Raw genomic sequence first — 20,438 nt, 5'->3', positions numbered from 1 at the left:
GCAGCAGCAATCCGGCGCGGCGACCTGATCCCGCAACTGTGTTTTTAAGAAGGGAAACCCTTCCCACGCAGAAGTTTATGGAGACGTGTCCTCCGCCACCCTTCTGTGCCCGGAGGGACGACGCTGAGCTGCACGGCGGAACCGCAGGCAAAGCTGCGGCAAGCGGCGACCGGGCGTTATTTTACCACAGGTGCCTCGTAGGCAACCCCTGGAAACCGATCCTGTAGGTCTCTTGCAAAACCTCCCCCGTTCAAGACCTTTATGCCTCCAAAGTCAAAGGTGCTTTGGCCAGTGCCGTGCCCTAAAGCTGTGAAATGGATGGAGCCTGGATCTGAATTTCAGGGTGCAGTGAGAGTTATACGGGTAGGGAAGCCCTGCTTATTGAAGGTTAATAAAAGAGTTGAATTTGAATCTTCACCTCAGAAGGGCAGGAGGTGGTGGAGGCAGGGGTTTGGTTCAAGTCCGCCTTTAATCAATCCAGAAGCTTGCTCTGAAAAGGAGCCTCAGAGCTGTGAAACTTGCAAACAGATCTGTTCAACTGAAAACATCTGGTTGCTTTTGGTGATCTTGCTAGCCAGCTCCTAATTATTTTCATTTAAACAAATATCTTCCCATCTTCCTGGCTCATCTGCTCTTCTCACTTTTTAATTGCAGAGAAGTCAAAATAAAGTAGGCTTTGACAGTAACATTGTTTCACAGAACAAATTGCAACACAGATAAAAGCCATCCCATGTGCTTCTGGTCATGCAGCTCCGAGATCAGAAGGTAACTACCCTGCTGGCATGCCTCTCTAGTCCCTTAGCTGTCAGCGGGAGCTGAGGAAAGTCCTCTCAGCCCTGAAGGGTGAGTTGTAGGTTCTTCCTGTCAGTCTCCATGGAGGAAGGAAAAGGGGCCTATATGTGACACTAAAACTGGACTATGAGTAATAGTGCACAGGGGAAACTTTACTTGTATCTCCAGTGGAGTAGCTGGGGTTCTTCCACAAAAACACAGCCACGCTGAAACTGCTCACCAAACTAAAGACCCAGCAGTGACTGTGTGTTCTTTGCTACTGTTCCAGCACAGGCAGAGGGGACAGCCCTGGCATAGACAGGTTTCTGGCTGCTAAAGGTACAATTTGTTACTTCTGACAGTGCTGTGAAAGTCTTTTGCTATGTGATGTGGCAGGCCACATAGTCCAAACCTGGGTAATACTTGGAATTGAACTGGTGCCAGCAGAAGTGGATTATTTTCAGCATAGGATTTTTCAAAATAGTTCAGTCTGCAGTAACCTTCCCTGACTCCCAATAGGCAAGATAAACATACAGGTGAATGGTACCAAAGAAACAAACAGCTAAAATGTAAGGATGGGGGCAACTAAGCGAGCTGATTTTGAATAGGAGAGATGAGTTTGATAAAGTGCACAGCAAAGGAATCCTCAAGTCTTTGACTCACTCTTCCTCCCATTTTCTATAAATAGCTTCCCTTGCCAAGCAGAATCAAGACTAAAACTCTTGTGGTGAGCTCCACCTGAGTGGCTACATCATGCTATACTGGGAAGGCAGAAGAAAAACAGTGATTCCTCACTTGAAGCATCAATCTGAAGTCTAGAAACCCAGTATTCTGCTGGCACACAAGCCTGCTTTTAAGTTGTGGAGGAGTTTTCTGTCTTGGCAAGGAGCCCATTACAAGAGTAAACCTCATGTTGGGGCTGATCCAGTGCCTGCTAAAGACAGGAGGAATATCACCACTAGTGTTTGGGAGTCCTGAATGAGGCTTTTCCTTTCCATATAAAAGGTAAATGACCTCTCTCCTCCAAAATCCACCAGTGCTCCTGCTCCAGTGGCAGGGGGAGGATAGAATCAAATGGACACTGTTTTTCTGTTTATATAAAGCATCACCTAAGCCTGTTCAACCCTTACATGCTTAACCCTGTTCAGCATGAAATGAGATCACGGTAAAAGCATCAGGAAATTTCCAAAACCCCCATTGCTGCACTTGTACAGCTGTGACAATAGCCACAGAAGGTAAATAAGGAGATGGGTTCCCACTGATCAGACAGCATGAAGGATGCAAAATTAAATATTGCCATATAAAAAAGCATGTCCCCAGAGACAAAGGAGAAACCCTAGGTATAAAATGGCAATGCTTTTATGACTGTAAACATCTAGAAAGATCAGAGACTCCATGTACAATGCTTCTTTATCTTCTTGCAGAGGTTTTCATCATCACCATATTGGAGTTCCTCTGTATTTTCTCTTGGGTACTTTTTGGCACTATGTTCTGCCTAGTTTTGAATTAAGCAATGATTCTTTTGCCTCTTAGTTTGGGACTCTATTCCACAATTAATCCTAGCCAGCTTTTTTTCAAGCAAGAAGTTCACATGTCAGGAAAGTGACATAATTGTTTTTCTTTACAGTTTTCACAACATGTTCATAATTTCAGTAGAAGAATTTTGTGTTTTTAATTTAAGCAAATGACATTTTTATAAAAGATTTAGTAGGTGTTTATAGCCTCAGTAATCATGAGAACCCCTAAAAGTCCTGAAATTCTTAAACTTATTCCTTATTTACCTCATAGCATAACTTTCAAAAATTAATCGTATTTCAATGGCAGAGGCAGCTATCTTATCTTTGCACCTGCCTGTAAAGCACCAAGGTCAGGTAACTCCACAAAGCAATAACTGAAGTTTCATGCCTGAAAAGCTTTTGTTAGTATTCAGCCGTAATTGTAGATTTCAACATCCTGTTCTACTTGTGTGCTTTCCACGATCCAAAATAATCTCTTGCTTTGGCACTTACATGAATCGCACACAGAAACATCACGCACATATAATTATGTCAGTAATCTAGGCCATGCTTAGCTGTAATTTCCTAAAGAAATTTAAAAACACCCATTCTTTATACAACTTACCTTCACCATCACAAAGAAAAAGCATCTACTTGGGAGAAACACAGCATTTATTAGTTTTCTATTGAAATGACCCAAAATAATTATTACTATTAATTTTCAGAGGTTTCTTCTCAAATAGCTGCAATGTAACTTCTTTAATTTAGTGGATTTACTTTAAGTAAGGTGATGACGATTCACCACTCCATTTCACAGCTTCACTGAGGCCATAAAACCACTGTCTCTGCCTCTCATACTCCTTCAGAAATATAATGGAAATACTTTATTTGCTTATTTTGAAGATAAATACATGTTTTTGTTTCAGGAGCTGATGTCAGACAAGAGTCTCTGCCAAAACGCTCATCCCCTTTATTTAAATGTTTTTAGCTGATGTGCTAGAAACGTGTCCAGAAATGAAAAAATAATTTTCCCAGAGTTGCAATTTTTATTGGTAGCTGAGTACAGTATATTCATATAACAGGAGGCCTAATGTTTACATTTTAGATGACATCTCATGCATTGCAGGGAGTGCTTGCTCACTGCTGAAATATGATTCTCTCTCTAGTGGATGCCATCAGACCTGTAGGTTACACATTGACAAGTCATTGAGGGAACACATTGCCACACTCTATCATTGGTCAAAAATAGATCAGTCTCTGATGTGACTAATAAGAAAATTTAATGTACATTAAGAAGGAAATAAAATGAGTGTTGATTCCTGTGCCTCAGAAAATCAGTCCAGCATAAAATCAGTTAGATTAGGAAAGAAAAACCTTCCTGTAATGAACAGTTACGGATATCTTTCAAACTGCACCTATACTGGCCATGGTTAGAAATAAAGGAGAATGACAAACAGCTGGTCTAAGCTAGATTAATGCTGAAGAACAGAAAAACAAGAGTCAGAAATTAATGGAAGAACGGACTAATCGCTTGTCCCAATATAATCTTGTGTCATATATTGTCATGCAAACAATGTGAGATTTATTTTAATTTGAGAAGGACCAATCTAACCCAGGTTTGGGATGACCATTTCATTATGACAAGGAGAATATTACTTGAAACAGAGGCCATGGGGAGCTGTAAAGTGAGGAGCTGCTTAAGGGAATACAGGGAGGTTAGTTGTCTTTCAGTGATCATTTAGGGAACAGTATCACGTAAGGTTGTAAAAAATCACATCTAAAAGAAGTAGGCAAAAACCTGCACGTTGAAATTATGTCACCTTATCAAGTTAGCGTAAGATTAGGATAGCATGTAAGAAAAACTGAGAATCAAGTAACAAAAGTGGGGCAGAACTTAATAAAGCAAAGTCATGTACTTGGGGATTAGTAAGAGTTAGATACACTAAGAACTGAGCTGCAAATGACGAAGAAGGGAAAATGCCCAAGTGTGTTATTTAATTATAAACTGACTTATAATCACATGTGTAAATACCACAAAAAAGGACAACATAATTCTGGGATATACCTTACCTGGTGTACCCCAGTCAAGTCTGGGAAGTACTGTGACTATTTCAGAAGACATTGGAGAGCTTCTTTCCAGACACTGTTTACAATTCCAGTCACCAACATTAAAAATTAAATACAATCAAATCCAAAATTTAAACTTGAACCAATGCAGAGAAGAGCTACTAAGATGAATAAGGAAGTGGAGACCCTACTTCACTGGAGTAAACTGCCCTACTTTACTGGAGTAAACTAACAGAGCTTGACTTATTTAGCTCAAGAGAGCAAAGGCTGAGACATCAGATAATTTCTGTATGGAGTCAGGAAGCAAGTGCAAGGGAAGAAAACTCTATTTAAACTTAAAGTCAGCACAGGAACAAATGGACATAAGTTGGCTATCAAAACATTTTAACTTGGATATCCTAAGAAGGACGCAAGTTGTTGGGAGAGCTGTTTGTGAACGTCTTTCCAAAAAAACTATCTTGGCTCTTGCTCCAATCTAGTTTTAGATTAATGCTTGTTCAGATTGAAAAAAAAAGATTATGCGACGTTTGGCTTATGATTTCAGCCCTAGCTTATTATACTTAGTGACAGCAAGAACACTAGAGAAGACTCACTGAAGGAGGGCCTCTTCATATCATCTTTAACATTGACAGAAAGACAGAAGATGTCAGGTTCTAAAAACTCATTGAATTGCTGCACACTGAATGGGTTCCATCAGTTTACTGGCTGTGGACTTGCCTGCTGGGACAGATTATGGGCTGTTGTGCCTGTACGAAGAACTATCACTAACTTTTCTTTCCTTTGCAGATGTTTGTGAGGCTTTAAATGTGACAGTCTCACCGGGACCAACAGTGCGATACTCCGAGGGAGACAATGCTACCCTTTACTGCCACATTTCTCAAAAGAGAAAGACAGACAATTTGCTGGCTGTGCGGTGGGTCTTTGCTGCATCACCTACCCAGGAATATTTGATGATCAAAATGACAAAGTTTGGGTCTGTCCAGTATTATGGAAATTATACTCATCATTTCCACAAGCAAAGACTTCATCTTCTTAAAGAGAACCATGGAACTATGTACAAATTTCTTATTCTGAGCCTCCAGCAAACAGATCAAGGACATTATATATGCAAAGTCCAGGAAATTGGCAAACACAGGAATAAGTGGACAGCATGGTCAAATGGCACGGCAGCTACTGAAATAAGAGGTGAGAGAATACTGATTTCAGTTTTGTAATTTTTCTTGTCCCATGATCCCTTTATTTATTTTCTTACAATTTCATCCATAAAAAAATAACCTAATTTCAAATGTCTTAAGTGTTATCTGTGGATATGAGAAGAAAACCCAATACTCAACTTCTTTACTTGTATATTAGAGTTAGAACGTTATTCAGCTCATAATAAAATGTAAGGAAATGAAAAGATTGGTAGATTTGTAGAAGATAGTCTGTTTCTTTTGACTTCTACCAGAACCACAGTAATTAAAACATTATATTTACATTCAGATGTCTACAACTTTGCTAAGTGAGAATAAAAAAATATAATTTTTATTTAAATACCAAGACACAACAAGAGAAATTAACTTATTTTCTAAAGAATATGCTGTGGGTCAGCCAGAGACAGAACCATTATATCTCGGCTTTGGCCCTCTTGCTGTTTTCATCGCTTTCAGTTCCAGTCGAGCAGCTTTTGGTAAGTAGCAGTTCTAGTATCACTTCTGTACTTTTGTTCTTACCACTTGTAGCCAGAAAGCAGAGCTACAAAAGAAGTGACCAGCCTGCTGGTATTGAACTTCAGATAAAGAAATGACTCGCAATGAGTGGGAGTTTTGAACCAAGATGAAAAGCAGCCTTCTCTTGTGGATGGGCCATCTCAACAGTAATGCCACCACACCAGTGCTTTCAGAGATGGGTGAAACTGGATTTACAGAACAGACTCATCTGAAGAGGTGGTTGAGCTCAGCACTTACATTGTTAGCACTAGCTGTCAAACAAGCCCCCTGCTTATGGCTTTATAAGCAGAAAAGTTGATTTCTCACCAGGTCTAACTCTAAAAATAATGCCAAAAATCAAGGGCAACTGCTTGGTCCATGGGTCTGGAAATATAAAAGGCTCATCCAGTGATCACAGAAAAACTAATGGAAGGAAACTGTACTTCATGAAGTTTCTGATATTCCTATTCATGTTAAACTTATGATTGTGTTTGGACCCCAAAGGTTATTTCTGTAGCTGGGAAACCCTGATCCTGTTTGTCTACCTTATGTTTTGGCAAAAATGGCCCCAACTCTCTCAAACCAATTTTGATCTGAGGGAATTCCACTGACTACAGGCTTTTTCAAAATGGATTTGAACACGTTTATGTAGTCTTCATCCAAAGAACATTTTATCAACACTAGCTTCACTAGTGTAATTCAAGTTTTCTGTATTACTTCTGGTTTATAAACACATCAGAAGGAGAAATGGTGGGCTCGATAATCTTGAAGGTCTTCTCCAACTGAGATGATTCTGTGAAATGTGATGGTAAAAAAATAATCTTTTTGAGTGTATGATCTCCTATGGATAGCTCTCAGGTACCACAAGCTTTCCTTTTGCTCTATCAGAAGCAGGAGAAAAGTGCTTTGTATGAGCCCAGATGTGAAAAACAATGTAATAAGAGAGTGAGAAGCTTCACATTGACAAGCAATGTTTAAGCTTGCCTTGAGAAATCATGGCATTAACATTATGTAATTAGTTGATTATTACTAGCAATGAAAGACACTAACAATCCAAAGCTGAAGTTCTGTTTAGATTGGTAGTAAAGACCATGGATCAATTTTAAACAACAGCAAGAAAATCCTGGTCTAAACTATTTGGTCCTATTGGACATGCAAAACTTGTCTGGAAAGCCTCCAAGTCACTCATATGGGCTTTCCTCTGCTTCCTGCTTGCAGACGGTCAGAAATACAACTAATGACAGAATAGCCCAAACATGAACTAATGACCCTAGCCCAAACAGGAACTCTAACCCCTTACCTGTCTCCACCAGGGAAGTGTTCACCCTTTCCAACACCCAGACCCCAGCTTTGTGCATCAACCACGCTTCTTTTGCACAGCAGACCACAGAACCAAGAATTAAAGGAAAACCTCACCAAAGTTCATTATATGCCTAAATACAAGTCACCAGAACAATCAGTACTGTGGCTCAGAAATGTAATCCTGCAACCAAATGTCATCTGTAACCTATAACCTGGCGTGCTAAAGAAACCAAAGCCTACATGATCACAGTATCAACTAGTGTGCACTCTCTTACATCCATGGACTGATTTTAATGACATAATGGTCTTAAAGATAATGAAGTTGTACAAGGGTTGTTAAATTGGCTGGTGGGAGGAATAGAAGGTATGTATGAACTTCCTCACTAAAGGAAAGCTTTAAAAACAAAACTGGTAATTATTGTTCTTGAACTGCCATGTGCCTAATGACCTTCCACATTGCAGTCAGCAAGTGGGCCTCCGGGATATACCACAGGAGAAGGAGTCCCAGTCCCTTGCTGGGGCAAGGGGAGCCATTTGGGTATGGAACATGGAATTCATTAACTTCACAGCTCAAAGATCTGTTTGTTTGATTTTTGTTTTTGTTTTCACTCTTTTGTTTTTGAACAGGGAGGAGTAAAAACACTAAAGCCAAATAACTCCTTAACTCAGCCATCTTAATCTCTGGAGGGCATTAACTTCTACAAAAACTGACCCCATGTCGAGTGGCTGGAGCCAAGACACAGTGGTTTGTCTTCTAACCACACAGCTTGCTTCATGTACAGCAGTCATTCTTCCCTGCTGTTCTGTGCTTGTCTAGGAAATGGCTCTCCTCCTCCTCTCCCTATCTCTTCCTCCTTCATCCCTTCAGATTTAGCTGAACGGAGAGATTCAGCCACTGTCAAGAAGGGACAGGCAAGCAGGAGAACTTATCTCAGCTGCCTCAGACTCCCATATTTAGGAAAGGGCAAAGCTGGTGACTGGTGTGGAGAAGGTAGGCAAGAGCTCTCATCTCAGTTTACAAAGAACAAATGGTTCAAATGCTGTGCCCAGGAGGAAAAGGAGGAGAGGCTGAGTAGCCATCAGGTGTTATTACTTCCAACAGCATTTCAAGTGAATGGTCAGGGATGCAGCTTGTGAGCCTACAAGCAGGGCTGGTAGGCCACCACACCATCCCAGAGTTGCCTCGAGGACAGACTACACTTCTTCCCAGTGCTTCAGAGAAGAATGTCTGAGGATAACTTGAAGTAAGGAGGTTAGAGAGGGCCAGGTCTTGTGTCAAGAGGCAGAGAGAAACAGTGAAGAATGAGAGTGCTGTTTCATCTGAGGGCTTACACTATACTGACTCTTCCCCTCAGATCCTCTGCACCAGACCAGGTAGCTGTCTTCGAGAGTAGTATGCTGAAAGAATGAGTAAAAAGTAAGTGTTATGTTTCTTGCATGAAGGACTTTCAAAATATACTAATAGATGTACCCAAGGAATGCAGAACAAGTAGCAGGCTTGTGGGGAAAAAAAAGGAATAAAATCAGATGGAGAATAATTTTTAGGAATTTCCTGTCATAGCAATTTTATAGTGCGAGTCAGCAGTTTAAGGAGTTTTTTTCATTCACCAAATGATGGAATTTCTTAAGTGCATGTAGTGAAACATCAGGATTTGTCAGGAGTGCTTAGAACGGGAATGACAAGTTCTAAGTAAATGGCAACAGAAGAAAAAGTAATATAAAATATTGTCAGATGACCTGTCATGCCCCTCCTCACAAAAAGCCAGTCCACGTCTTTCATAGCTGCTCAGGCTACTGCTAAGACAGAAATCTCCCATGGCTCTTCCTAGCTAAAGTGTTGGGTTCATATCAATTTAGTTATTGCAAAGAAGGAAAGTTGTGACTTTTCAGTCCAGCCCTTACATACTATTGGCACTCCCCCCCAACTTTTAGGTTTAGGTTTTAGTATGATTTATGGATCTATAACCAGGATGGGGATCTGAGACTCCTTACTTCATCTTTCTCACACTGTCTGATCAGCTGTCCTGCCTCTCTCTGCTTCAAGTGTAACTCAAAGCAGAGCAGGAAACCTGTCTTGAGAGGGGAGGAAGGCAGGCCCACCTGTAGACTAAACACACTTGCAAATACACCCTGTGAGGATCCGAGGCAGACACCACCATCATCCCAGCCCCCACCCAAAAGAGCATTTATTCTGATTCCAAATCTAGATTAAAGAAGCTGAAAGACATGTGAAAAATGACATATCTTTAAATGCCATAGCAGCTGTTTTACTGCTAAAAGCCTCTTTACTGGGAACAAAGGAGTGTCTTAACTGGCATTCAGTTAATGCACTGTGAGTGTACAGGACACTACACATTGGAGGGGAAGGCAACTCTTCAGAGTGATCATAAAGTCTCCAATTTCCCCAATGGTAATACTTGGGTTTTTCAAGGAAATTTTCTTCCAAACATATTTGTATTTTATATTATGTTCAGTTACACTTCTTATTGCAAAGGGATTTACTCATATTAAAATTGGATCCAAGATGCAACAAAAGGAGCAATACAAATTGCCTGAAGCATTTGGATACTTAAATTGTACTACTTGTGTTTGAACACTGCTACCCTATTTTATCAAAAAAATGTCAAAGCACATCACAGTTGCTGTCTTTTCTAGCATTTTGTTCAAGTTAATGTGTCTATGTTTATGCCCAAATTCAAAATAATATTTGTATTTCTTATAATCTTGCACATTGGCAAATATCATTGAGGTCCCCTTTTTTTGTTCACATGGGAAAAGGAGCTCACTGTGTAAGACAAATTTCCAGAGAGAATGGAAAAGGGTCATTTTGCTTTTTAAAATCCAGATTCCTCTCGAAGTAGAAAAATCCTGGGGCAGTTCAGCACATAGCCTTTGTCAGTCACCAGGCGTAGCACTACTCAAAGCAAAAGACCTCACCAGACTTAGGTCTGGGTCTGTAGTATCTACTGCTATTAAATTATATTCAGATCTTGTTGTTTGGTAGCAAGTTTGCAAGTGTGAATTTTTGTAGGCCGTCAAGAAGTTGCAAATGCATTTTCTTGCAACACAAAGTTATACAGATACACACAATGGAGTTGTGGTAAAACAGTTGAGTTACAGGCTACAGTTCCTTAATGTATAATGATAGCAGTCAAACGTTTAGCTGTATGGCTTCTTTAGGGACAACACATTTCTTTAGAAAAGGAACTTCATCTGATGGGGACAGCATCCTGAAAATCTTCCGTTCATGGACTCATGTGTTAACTACAGTGACTCTGCAGTGGTTTCAGAAGGCCCAGCTGAAATTTGAACTATTGCAGTTTGCCCCTTTAAGTGTAGTGAATACAGGGCATCAAATAGGATTTCTATAAAGGCTACCGTTAAATCTTGGCAGTAAACCCAAGTGAAATCCACATCCTGATGTTGCCAAGAAATGTCTCCTACTCCAGCCATTCAACATCGTCCCTCTAAGCTAAGGTAAATCTTTTTGTCTTTCCCCACCTTCTTATCAAAGGTATCTATTCTTGTCCTGGGCTTGTGTGGTAAAACACTAAAGTTAAAAAAATAAAACCTAAAACCAAGTTAGCGATCTTCATTATAGTACAGAGTACACCAGAAAACAGGTTTTTTGAGAGGAAAAAAAAAAACAACAACAACAAAAAATCAGAAAGATCATTTTCCCACTGCCTTCCTATCAGAAAATTTAAAATAGTGAGCAGTCATCTCAGAACAATACACAACACCTCCAAACCATCATTTACAGCTAGGTGATCCCTCCAGACTGCTATGCGAGGTACTGCATATCTCATAGGAAGAGCAATACCTGATCCAAATGATTGGCAATCCAAGAGAAGAGACTACATGTAGGAGGACAAACATAGAAAACCAGGCAGTCCAACTATAATCCTACTGGCATGGAAAACACAAACAAGTAGAGATGATCACAACAATCTGTCTTGTTGGGAAGATTGTGTGTCAGAGTTTCCCATAGAACGGAGTCTGTGTTCTATTAAATATTAGTTGCATGTGGTGTTTTCTAACCATGAAAATGTTGCAAGATATAGGAATGCAAAATTTATTTTTTTTTTTCCCACCCAAAACGAATAAAAGTTTTTTTTTTTTTTTTTCTTCAGGGAAGGTATTCTAAAATACTTGCCAAAAATCTACACATGATTCTTTTGTGTAACAAATAAATAGATTTGTTAAAATATTCATAATGAGCTTCCCATCACAACTGAACAGAAGATATCATTAGTCCAGAGAGCAGTTCCATATCCATTGAGTTAGCCCCACACCTCACATCCTTACAGGGTACTCCTTAATGAATTCTCTTTCCAGTAAGATACTTGTTCTTTAATAATTTGCCACATGAACCTCTCTTGGAGGTTCAGATCTCATTGGCCATCTGGAAGACATCACCAGACTCCTATTCTATTGCAATGGTTATCAGCAGAAGAAAAATTATGGATTAACATCAGTGACACCATCTGATCTGATGTCAGAAGACTTGTCAGCATGCATAAACAACCTGGCTGAGGAGAGTGGAGAGGAGTTTGAACAGTGAGCCAGCAGCCAGAGCATTTGGATTCTAGTGCTAGGTTGTCCAGCTATAGTGATACTGACATTTGTCTGTTTGCCCAGAGCTCTGTAGTCTGCTCCTCCATCTGAAACAGAGGACAATTCTGTGCAAACTCTGCAGCTATTTCCCCTGTTAATTGAGTTAGAACCCAGTCATGCAGTCAGCCCTCTTACTAGGTTGTAAAGGTGAGTTGGTACAACTTATAGTCATGCAGTCTTTCTTGTCAGGATAAAACTCCCACACATAGGCAGAGGAATTAACTGCAGCTGAGAACTTAAGCTGTTCTGCACTCAAAAGTCAATTTATACAGCAGCAACAGAGCAGTTTACATTAGTCAAAGTGCTCAGCCTAGTCCATTCCTACGTCTAAGCCAAGGACACCAAGGGCAAATAGATACAATCTGCTTTCCAGCTCAGACATGCAATTTCTGAAGCATTTGAACAGGCTTCAGAAAGTCCATGCATGCAATATTTATTTTTTTCCCCCAGATAGGCAGGTATCATATCCCTGTATCTTCAATATCCCTGTATCGAAGTCAGCTTCTGAGGGAAGTAAGAAGAACAAAACTCGAGAGCGGTGCTCTTACTTGGGGTCTCAATGCGTTATTTGGGTGCTGTTGTAGGAACTGCAGGTAGTTCAGCCTGCCAGGGGACATCCACAAGAGCTTTGGAAGGAAGGCAAGTTGGACAAAATCAGGGGCCTACAGGGTCAGTCCTGAAGCTAGGAAAACACAATCTTATTGCAAGAGTCCTTCAGTAGCAAGCATTGCTAAAACAACTATTTTAAAAAAAATTGTGCCTAATGTGTCCGGCTCCAAGTCAATCCTCCGAAAGCCTTTGGAGCTGTGTCCTTTAGTAAAGCTAGTGCTCTTCCAATTATTGTTTTTTTCCTTTAACCTCTAAGGCTTAGAGAGACTACGGTGTTAAAAATCCTTCTTAATATATAACTATAAAGGAAAATATGTACCCATTCTCGTAATCAAAAGTTGCTCTTCTCTCTCAGAAGTAGCCTTCTTTGGGACAGGAACACAAACTGCAACTCTAGAAGTACAAGTCCTGGGTAACTGAGAACAGGGAGATGGACTAAACCCAGCTGCATTAATGGCAGCTTTTCCCCTGGGATACTCAGATCATCCCCACGAAGCCATTACAGAACTTACAAGCACATGGCTACCCTATTCTAAGGGTGGTGCTTCTAAAATATGTTCCTATTCTCTTGTTCTTCACTGCATTTAACTTCCAGTTGAAGAGCCACACATTGCATCTTCCCAGAGTAAGATGACAACAGGGAGGCAGTTTCAAGCCATACAGCACTCATGGGGTTGGCCAAGCCAGATGAGATTTGATGGAAGATTTTTTCATAATGCTGTTTTATAATAAGAGTGTTTCATTGAAAGGTAATTATCCTGTGAGATAAAGCAAGATCTCGCTGCACTGAACTCTAAGGCAGAGCTACGTTTACTTCAAGAGATCCCAACTCTTTGTGCCACACGTTTCAGTTCTGCTCATGTCTTATTTGGTATTTTTTTTTTCAGTGATTTCATCAAAATCTCCTGATGATCCCACTTTCAAGAAGAAACATGAAGCCTGGAAGTTTTTTGAAGGTAAAGATGCATGGCTCTATAAAACACTAGTTTAGTCCAGTGCTGCAGGACAACTGAAGTGCCCCAATCAGGACCAATTTTTCCAGTTCTTGTGCAAACGCAGGCCTTGCCTGAGAAGTCATCCCACGTGGTACAAGGGGTGCAGGAGAACAGAGAATAGAAGGCTCCAGCTTCAGTTTCTCATTTACTTGTCATGGTCAGTGGGGAGAATAACCTGTGCCTGGCTTATCATGCAATCCAAATGTAGAACCTTATCCAGAAAAATCAGAAAGGTGCTGAGCACGTTTGAAGAGGTACCAAATGCTCTATGCTCCTACTAGCCTTAGAAACTGCTCACTGAATATACTCTGCATTGCAAGAGCAGCTTAAAGCTCCCTTGAGTTTCAAGACAAGTGGTATTTTGTGTAGATTAGTGGACAACTATTCCAGGAGACTGAAATCCAGGATTTGGACACAGCTGAGACTCTTTCCTTCTCCTCCCACCCCACCCCAGAGCACCAGCGAAGCACTAGTATGGCATTTGCAGCCACTGCACTGCCTTCTAGTCAAGAGTGCTTGCTTGTAGGATGGCCTTGATTCTGTGGGTAACCTTGCTGTTTAAACCACAGTTCACAAACTATATTGTTGCAGTGCAAGGGGAACAAAGCACAGAACTGCAGGTCAGGGGTCTAGTTCCAGAAACAAGTTTTCTACAAGAAAACTTGACCTATGAGGCTTAGTTTCCTCTCTGTGAAGCAGGAAAAAAGCCAATATATCTCCCAAGGGCATTTCAAGACATTAATGGGTAGAACATCCTTAAAGTACTCTATTTAGAGTTATGGTAAAAGCAGAAACAAGTAATTAAAGATTTTTTTTCTTTTTCTGAACAAAATATTCCAACTTGATCTACCAACTTTATCAACTCTTGTCAGCTCCACTGAGAATGTGTTATAGCACCTGAATGAAAGCTATAAGAGAGACTGAAGCTGTAGACTGCAGAAGAAAAAGAAAAAAACAAACCAAACAAACATTTCAAGACATTGCTGCCACCAGAAGAAGCAGTCAGACCTTTATTTCTCAGTCACTCAGCACTACTCTCACCAATACTTTTCTACGTTGGTTTTATTTTTGTTTTGTTTTGTTTTTTAAATACAGCTGTTTAAACTGGGAAATTATCCATTTGAAGTCCTTTTGTTTTTTTTCTGGTCGATGTACCAAAAAAAAAAAAAAAAAGTAAGAAAGAAACCCAAGCCAGCCCTTTCCTCCCTCCCAAAAATAAGCCCAGTAAGCCATCCTAAGCGTAGTTACACTGATTTGCATTTATGTAGACCTAAACAAATTTTAAACTGAGCAGCATAGCGTATGGAAGTTTCTAAAAGGTTAAATTACTCCTGAACTGTTACTCTAGATCTTTTTGGTTGGGGTCTATTTAGAACTTGTAGGTGCAATCTATTCCTGTGCTCTGAGCATGAAGCATAGAGCTGCAACATTGACTGTCATCTGTGCTTGGCTTTCAGATCTGTACGTGTATGCAGTATTTGTGTGTTCAATAGGAATCATCAGTGTCCTACTTTTTACACTTGTCATTCTCTGTCAATCACTTCTGAACAAGAGAAGATCCACAGGTGAGTGAAATGTCATTCTTGTTGACTGCATGGCTCTTACTGAATGGGGAGAAGGAGAATGCAGAAAAAGCAAGGAAGAGAAATATCTCCTTGCTTTGATTTTAAAAAGACCAAACAACAAACTGGCTGGTAGAAAAAATAAAATTCTGCCAGCAAGACTAGAACGAATGCATTTTGGTCCCTCTGAATAGCTGTTTCACTTCAAATTCACTTTGGGCTTTTCAAAGTTGTTCAGTTTTGCATAAAAAAAAAAAAACATTATGAAGGTTGTTGGCTGTTTTAAAGAAGACCAAGTGTTGTATCATGAAATTGCATTCTGACACAGCTAACATTTTGCGTGACTGATGTTTCTGCAGGTGTTTAGAAGAGTTCAAATGTCTTATTCTGTTCTGTTTTCCTCACCTTTCCTGACTAGCTTCAATATTCTTGGGATACAGAGGTTGTTACTAGCATTCTCTCATTTGTAGCACTCTTTGAAACTGAAGCATTATTTTGTCAATCAGATATACTTTTTCATAATAATCTTTCAAGATCAAGGATTACCTTGATTCTCTTCCTCAGAGAAGCTTTCTCAAAGAGGCTATATCTGCATGGTAGCAGTCCTGTTGTAACCCAAAGTGCTATTTCAGATCTGTGGAGTAGTCAGTACAGGCTCTACTTTCATTTTGGTTTAAGAGTGGTTTATTTAGAGACCTTACCCAAGCTCTGAGGATGAGATACCAGCATGCTTAGTGGCCACCATGTTAGATGAAAGCATAAGGACCATCTCTGAAGAGAAGCTTTTAAAAAAAGTTTGATTAGTGATTTGTCCTGTTAATGATGAGAGAATCATGACTTCTCTGCTTCTTCAGCATTACACACATACCATGAAGGTATGTGACTCAGACACACGAGGGAGGAGACACAAACCAAAAATAGACATATACAGAAGTCTTTCCATGACCACAAACACATTTCAGGCTCCGAGTCCAGTTTCCTGGTAGTGTGCTTGGTGGAGTAACTGATTCTAGCTGAGCCAAACAACTCTGCTGGCCAAGAGGAAGGAGCAAGATCAAACATCTTTCTTCCTACTCTGTTAAGTGACAACAAAGGTTTTGTGCCAAGGGAGTACCCACACTTAAGTATGTTGGTCATGGTGAGTCACCCTGAAGCCACAAGCACTAGATACATTGAGGTATACCGTTTTTGACTTGAGCAGACATTGAGCTAGAATTTGCTTCTGGTTTTGTTGATTTATGCTGGTGTAAGCACAGAAGCAGATTAGAGAACAGGTCTCTTTACACTGAGCCAACACCAGTTAAATATAGAACTAATAGAGAATAAAATCTAGAACAAACATATACAACAGAGAAAAAATAGTTTCCTCTGAGCTGCTAAATCCTTTCTTCACTACAGTAATACATGAATAATTGCAGGCTTCACCAAACTTTTATTTAGATTTTAAATATTATCCAATAAACACATGGATTCAGGGGAAACATAGCAGAATAAAGCTTAGCAGACAGGCACTCAGTATAAAATAAGTTTTTTCAGGCAAGTCTTTCAGCTAAGACCACTTGATCAGAATATTTTCTGGAGTCACATTAATTGGTTCAGCATCCAGTCAAGCATCAGGGGATTAAAATTTCTGAAGCAGCAGTGGGAAAAGCATCAGTGGGAAAAGCATCAGTGATAGGCACAGTCTCCACCAGCCTTGTATTACTTTTTCTTCCCTCAGCTTCTGGGCCATGGCAGCAAGCCCAGCCCTGAAGCTCTGCCCAAGTCATATGGAGATGGGACACAGAGGCCCCCCTCCTCCCTCAACACTCCTCTACACACTCTAGAGGCACCTTCCAGGGGTTAGAATCTGACCACAAGATACCCACCCACCCTGTCAGCCAACAGCAGTGCTCTCTCATCCAGACTGTTAGAATAAGACATTGCTCCTCAAAAAGCATCATCTTACTTCTCCATGCCTGGCACTTAGTACCTCCCTCCCAGGCTGGATTAGGTAGATCCTGGTATTCACGTGGAAAGAGCCTGCAGTGAAATCACAAAGTAAATCCTTCCTTGAGGAAAGGAGAAAAGACAGGGACAGCAGAGCACTCTTCCCACTGCATCACACCAAGCCTCCAGGCAGGCTCTAGGCAGAGTCTTCTTCCACCTTCAGTGAGTCCCTCCAGGAGAAACCAGGCTCTGTTTTTCCCCTTGAGACCAGATCAGGGGCTCAGGACAACAAAAACTATCTCCTTACTGGGCAAATTTCCATCAGAGCTTCTCCCTGAACCTCTCCAGTCACACCACCCCTGTCAGAAAGACACCAACAGCTCCTTCTACTCTCCCACTTCTCCAGCTTCTTCCCCCAGTTCATCAGCCCTTACACCACAAGGAGGATTCCCTGTCCTTTCCCACCTCATCCTTCCCTGCCCTGCCACATCCCACCCCCTCTTTTGCTGACCACATATCCCAATAGGAAGGATATTATCATTAATGGACAGCAAAGAAGCCAGATCCCTCCACCCAGTTTTAAATCATATATGAAGGATCTGAGGTTGCCAACCGCTGAGGAACAAAAAGGTTGATATATCGACTCACAGCGCAAGGTGCAGTGAAGACAGGAGCAAATCAACTGAGGAGCCAAGCAACCAGTCCCATTCCAATTGTATGGCCATGACCATAAAATAGTGCTATTATTATGATTATATTCCTTCCTCTGCTTCCAGCCATATTGACATCCTGCTGCCAACTCTGCCTACAACAGGCACTTGTGGGACCATCCCAGTAACCTGAAATCCTACATAATATACCCACTCTACAGATAAGCTCCCAAGACCAGTGGGTGTAGAGCCAGCATTTACGCTGCTAACTTAAAGGCAGGACACCTGATGTTAATGCTGATGGTGGGGGCACCTGGTGGTGATCTCCTAGTTGGTTCCCACCCAAGGCTGGCCAGGTCCTGTGTGAAAACCAATCAGAAAGGTCTTTTTTTGCCTGGTTGTGGACATCATCCATATGCCAACTCTGATTCAGGGCTAGGGGTTTAAACTCTAGCACTTCACCACCACCTACAGGGAGCGGAGGCAGACATCCAACTAAGCACAGGGAGAAGAGGTAGGGAAAACTCTGACCAGCCCTCTACAAGAATAGCCCAGCATGGGACAAAAAGCAACTCATACTTGAACTGAAAGTTGGTATTTGCAGTAGATGGTGCTGGAGATGATCCCTCTGGAATGTCTGTCTGTGAAACATGAGCAGATCCCGGCTCACCTTGGGGCTCTGACATGAGGATTAATGCTGAACCAAGCTCCTCACTAAAGGAACTCCCTCAGTTTGGATTGACACTGCAGCTGGGGCTGGCCCATAGCACAGGGCAGCTAGGACATGCTGTGGGAAGCAGCAATGGTTGCAGCTGACAACACCTCTGCAGTTTTAGTAGAAACCTATCTAGCTGCTTGTTACTGGAGTTGTTGCTCTTCCCTATTCCAGGTTCAAAGGCTTGAAGCATTTACTGTAAGGCAAAATAATACGTACCTAGAGATGCTCAAAAGCACGTTAGTAGTGTACATGAGCATCCTCTTACTCCTGAAGGGTACTGGCCTCTGGTTCATCTCTAAAGGTCAGACAGATAGATGGAAGCACTGCCTTGGTTGGCTTAGACATGACCCCTCTGTAAACCCCTGTTCCCAGTGCTCTCAGCTCCCCTTTCCATAGGCCTAAAATGTACCTCTCTAGGAGCTGTGTAGCTTCCTCAGAAAGGGAGAATTTAGGTAAGACCACATATGAAAAACTTTCCTGTAGAGAGTGGCGTAATCATGAAAGTGCACTGGTTTCTGTTCTTTCTAATGGTCTTTTAAAGAATGGAGAATGTCACGGGATGGGGGGCATCTATGTTGTATTCAACTTCACACCATGTCCCAGGGATACACTCTCTTTTCTTTCTGAGAAATAAGTTGGCAGTAGGTCGACCAGAAGAGCCAGAGCCTCTCCTCCTGCCTGCATATCCCTGCACTCAGCACGTGGCACAGCTTGGGCAAAGCACAGGCACCACTAAGCCACAAAAGAGCATCTTAATAACCCTGGATCCTAAAGGATTGCGGGAGGGAGAGCTGCCCTTGCTCAGGACTACTGATTCAAAGGAACATGAAGCAAGATTTATACAGCTCAGACACACAGCTGTCAGGAACAGGACCTCTGATCCAGTCCCAGGAGGCAATCCCTTTATACCTGAGGACACAATCTAGCCTACATTAGGAACAGCAGTGGCTCCTGTGGGTGAATGGTTTATTTCAGGCTTCTGGAAATAAACAGAGGCAGCACAAATCTTCAAAGTAAAATTACTGGCCTGCTGTGCTTTTCCTGGGCAAGTTGCCTTTTGGCTGGGCTGACCACTGGAATGTGTGTTGCCCAGCATTTCCACAGCAGATTTTTGGTGTTGTTTGAGACATTCCCCTCTCCCAAGCCTAGCTGTGTTTTTCAGTCAGACTGTGTTTTCACGCGCAATATAATGTATGGTAAGGATTAGCAGCTCTCCCAGTGTAGCAAACTGGCAACTCCACAGTCTCAGCAACCAGGTCTATTTGCAGTGCCCATTTGTAACTCATAAACTGTGTTGGTGTGAAACCACATTTTCTTTCTTTTTCTCCTTTTTTTTTTTTTTTTTTCCTCTTTAACAGTGAAGCATTACCTGGTGAAATGCCCACAGAACAGGTAGGAGATTACACTTTTCTGTACTATAACCCAAGACACCCATTCTGGTTTTGTTTTTCTATGTATGCTGAAGAAGATGAGTAATATTTTCAAAAATGCCTACAGGAGGATAAAGAGTCCTGGGCTAATGACTCATGGACATGCCTGTGAGCCAGCCTCTGCTGTGCATGATAAGGGAGATCTGTCTAGCTGTAGGTCCTGCACGTGCTCCAGTGACAAGCCTCTCCTTCAGGTTCCAAATTGTTTTCTGGCTTTCTAGGGTTCCTCAACACCTCACCAGATAGTAATGACTTAAACCATCCATGTACATAGGAAAAAAAACAATGTTACCAGTAGATTCCTGCACCAGGAACAGGGAGTTCTATTCCCAGCTGAAGACTCCAAGTGGTGGGAAAAATTGTACTTCTGCTGCAGTTATTAATCATTGTCCCTTTAAACACCATTGACTGCCAAAAGTTTTTGATTGTGTGAAACTGATTTCCATGGTATGGTTTTCCTGAGATATAAATTGTGCTGGAACTGCAGTAGAAAAAGATGACAGTATTTTACAAACAAAAGAGATTAAAGAGGGAGGCCTTATAACAACACAGAGGAACAGCTGTTTCCCAGTTTCAGTGACATAAAACATGTTTCTAGCCTTGT

The 20,438-nt window shown here is 41.3% G+C and overlaps 1 protein-coding gene across 1 annotated transcript in view; it reads left to right on the top strand.

Annotated features, from left to right (window-relative positions):
* Window positions 1-5,120: 5,120 nt before the first annotated feature.
* The window catches only part of VSTM4 (V-set and transmembrane domain containing 4), a gene marked incomplete at its 5' end in the record, with an annotated part of 31,593 nt that continues 16,275 nt past the window's right edge, over window positions 5,121-20,438 (top strand). Inside the window, 4 exons of the mRNA XM_008949479.1 lie at window positions 5,121-5,519; window positions 13,438-13,506; window positions 15,003-15,110; window positions 19,763-19,796. Coding sequence (XP_008947727.1) covers window positions 5,121-5,519; window positions 13,438-13,506; window positions 15,003-15,110; window positions 19,763-19,796 — 610 coding nt within the window. The remainder of the gene's footprint in view (window positions 5,520-13,437; window positions 13,507-15,002; window positions 15,111-19,762; window positions 19,797-20,438) is intronic.

The sequence above is a fragment of the Merops nubicus genome, unplaced genomic scaffold (assembly GCF_000691845.1).
Source record: "Merops nubicus isolate BGI_N331 unplaced genomic scaffold, ASM69184v1 scaffold13401, whole genome shotgun sequence".
Taxonomy (NCBI): domain Eukaryota; kingdom Metazoa; phylum Chordata; class Aves; order Coraciiformes; family Meropidae; genus Merops; species Merops nubicus.
This window is presented reverse-complemented; position numbering and strand designations above follow the sequence as displayed.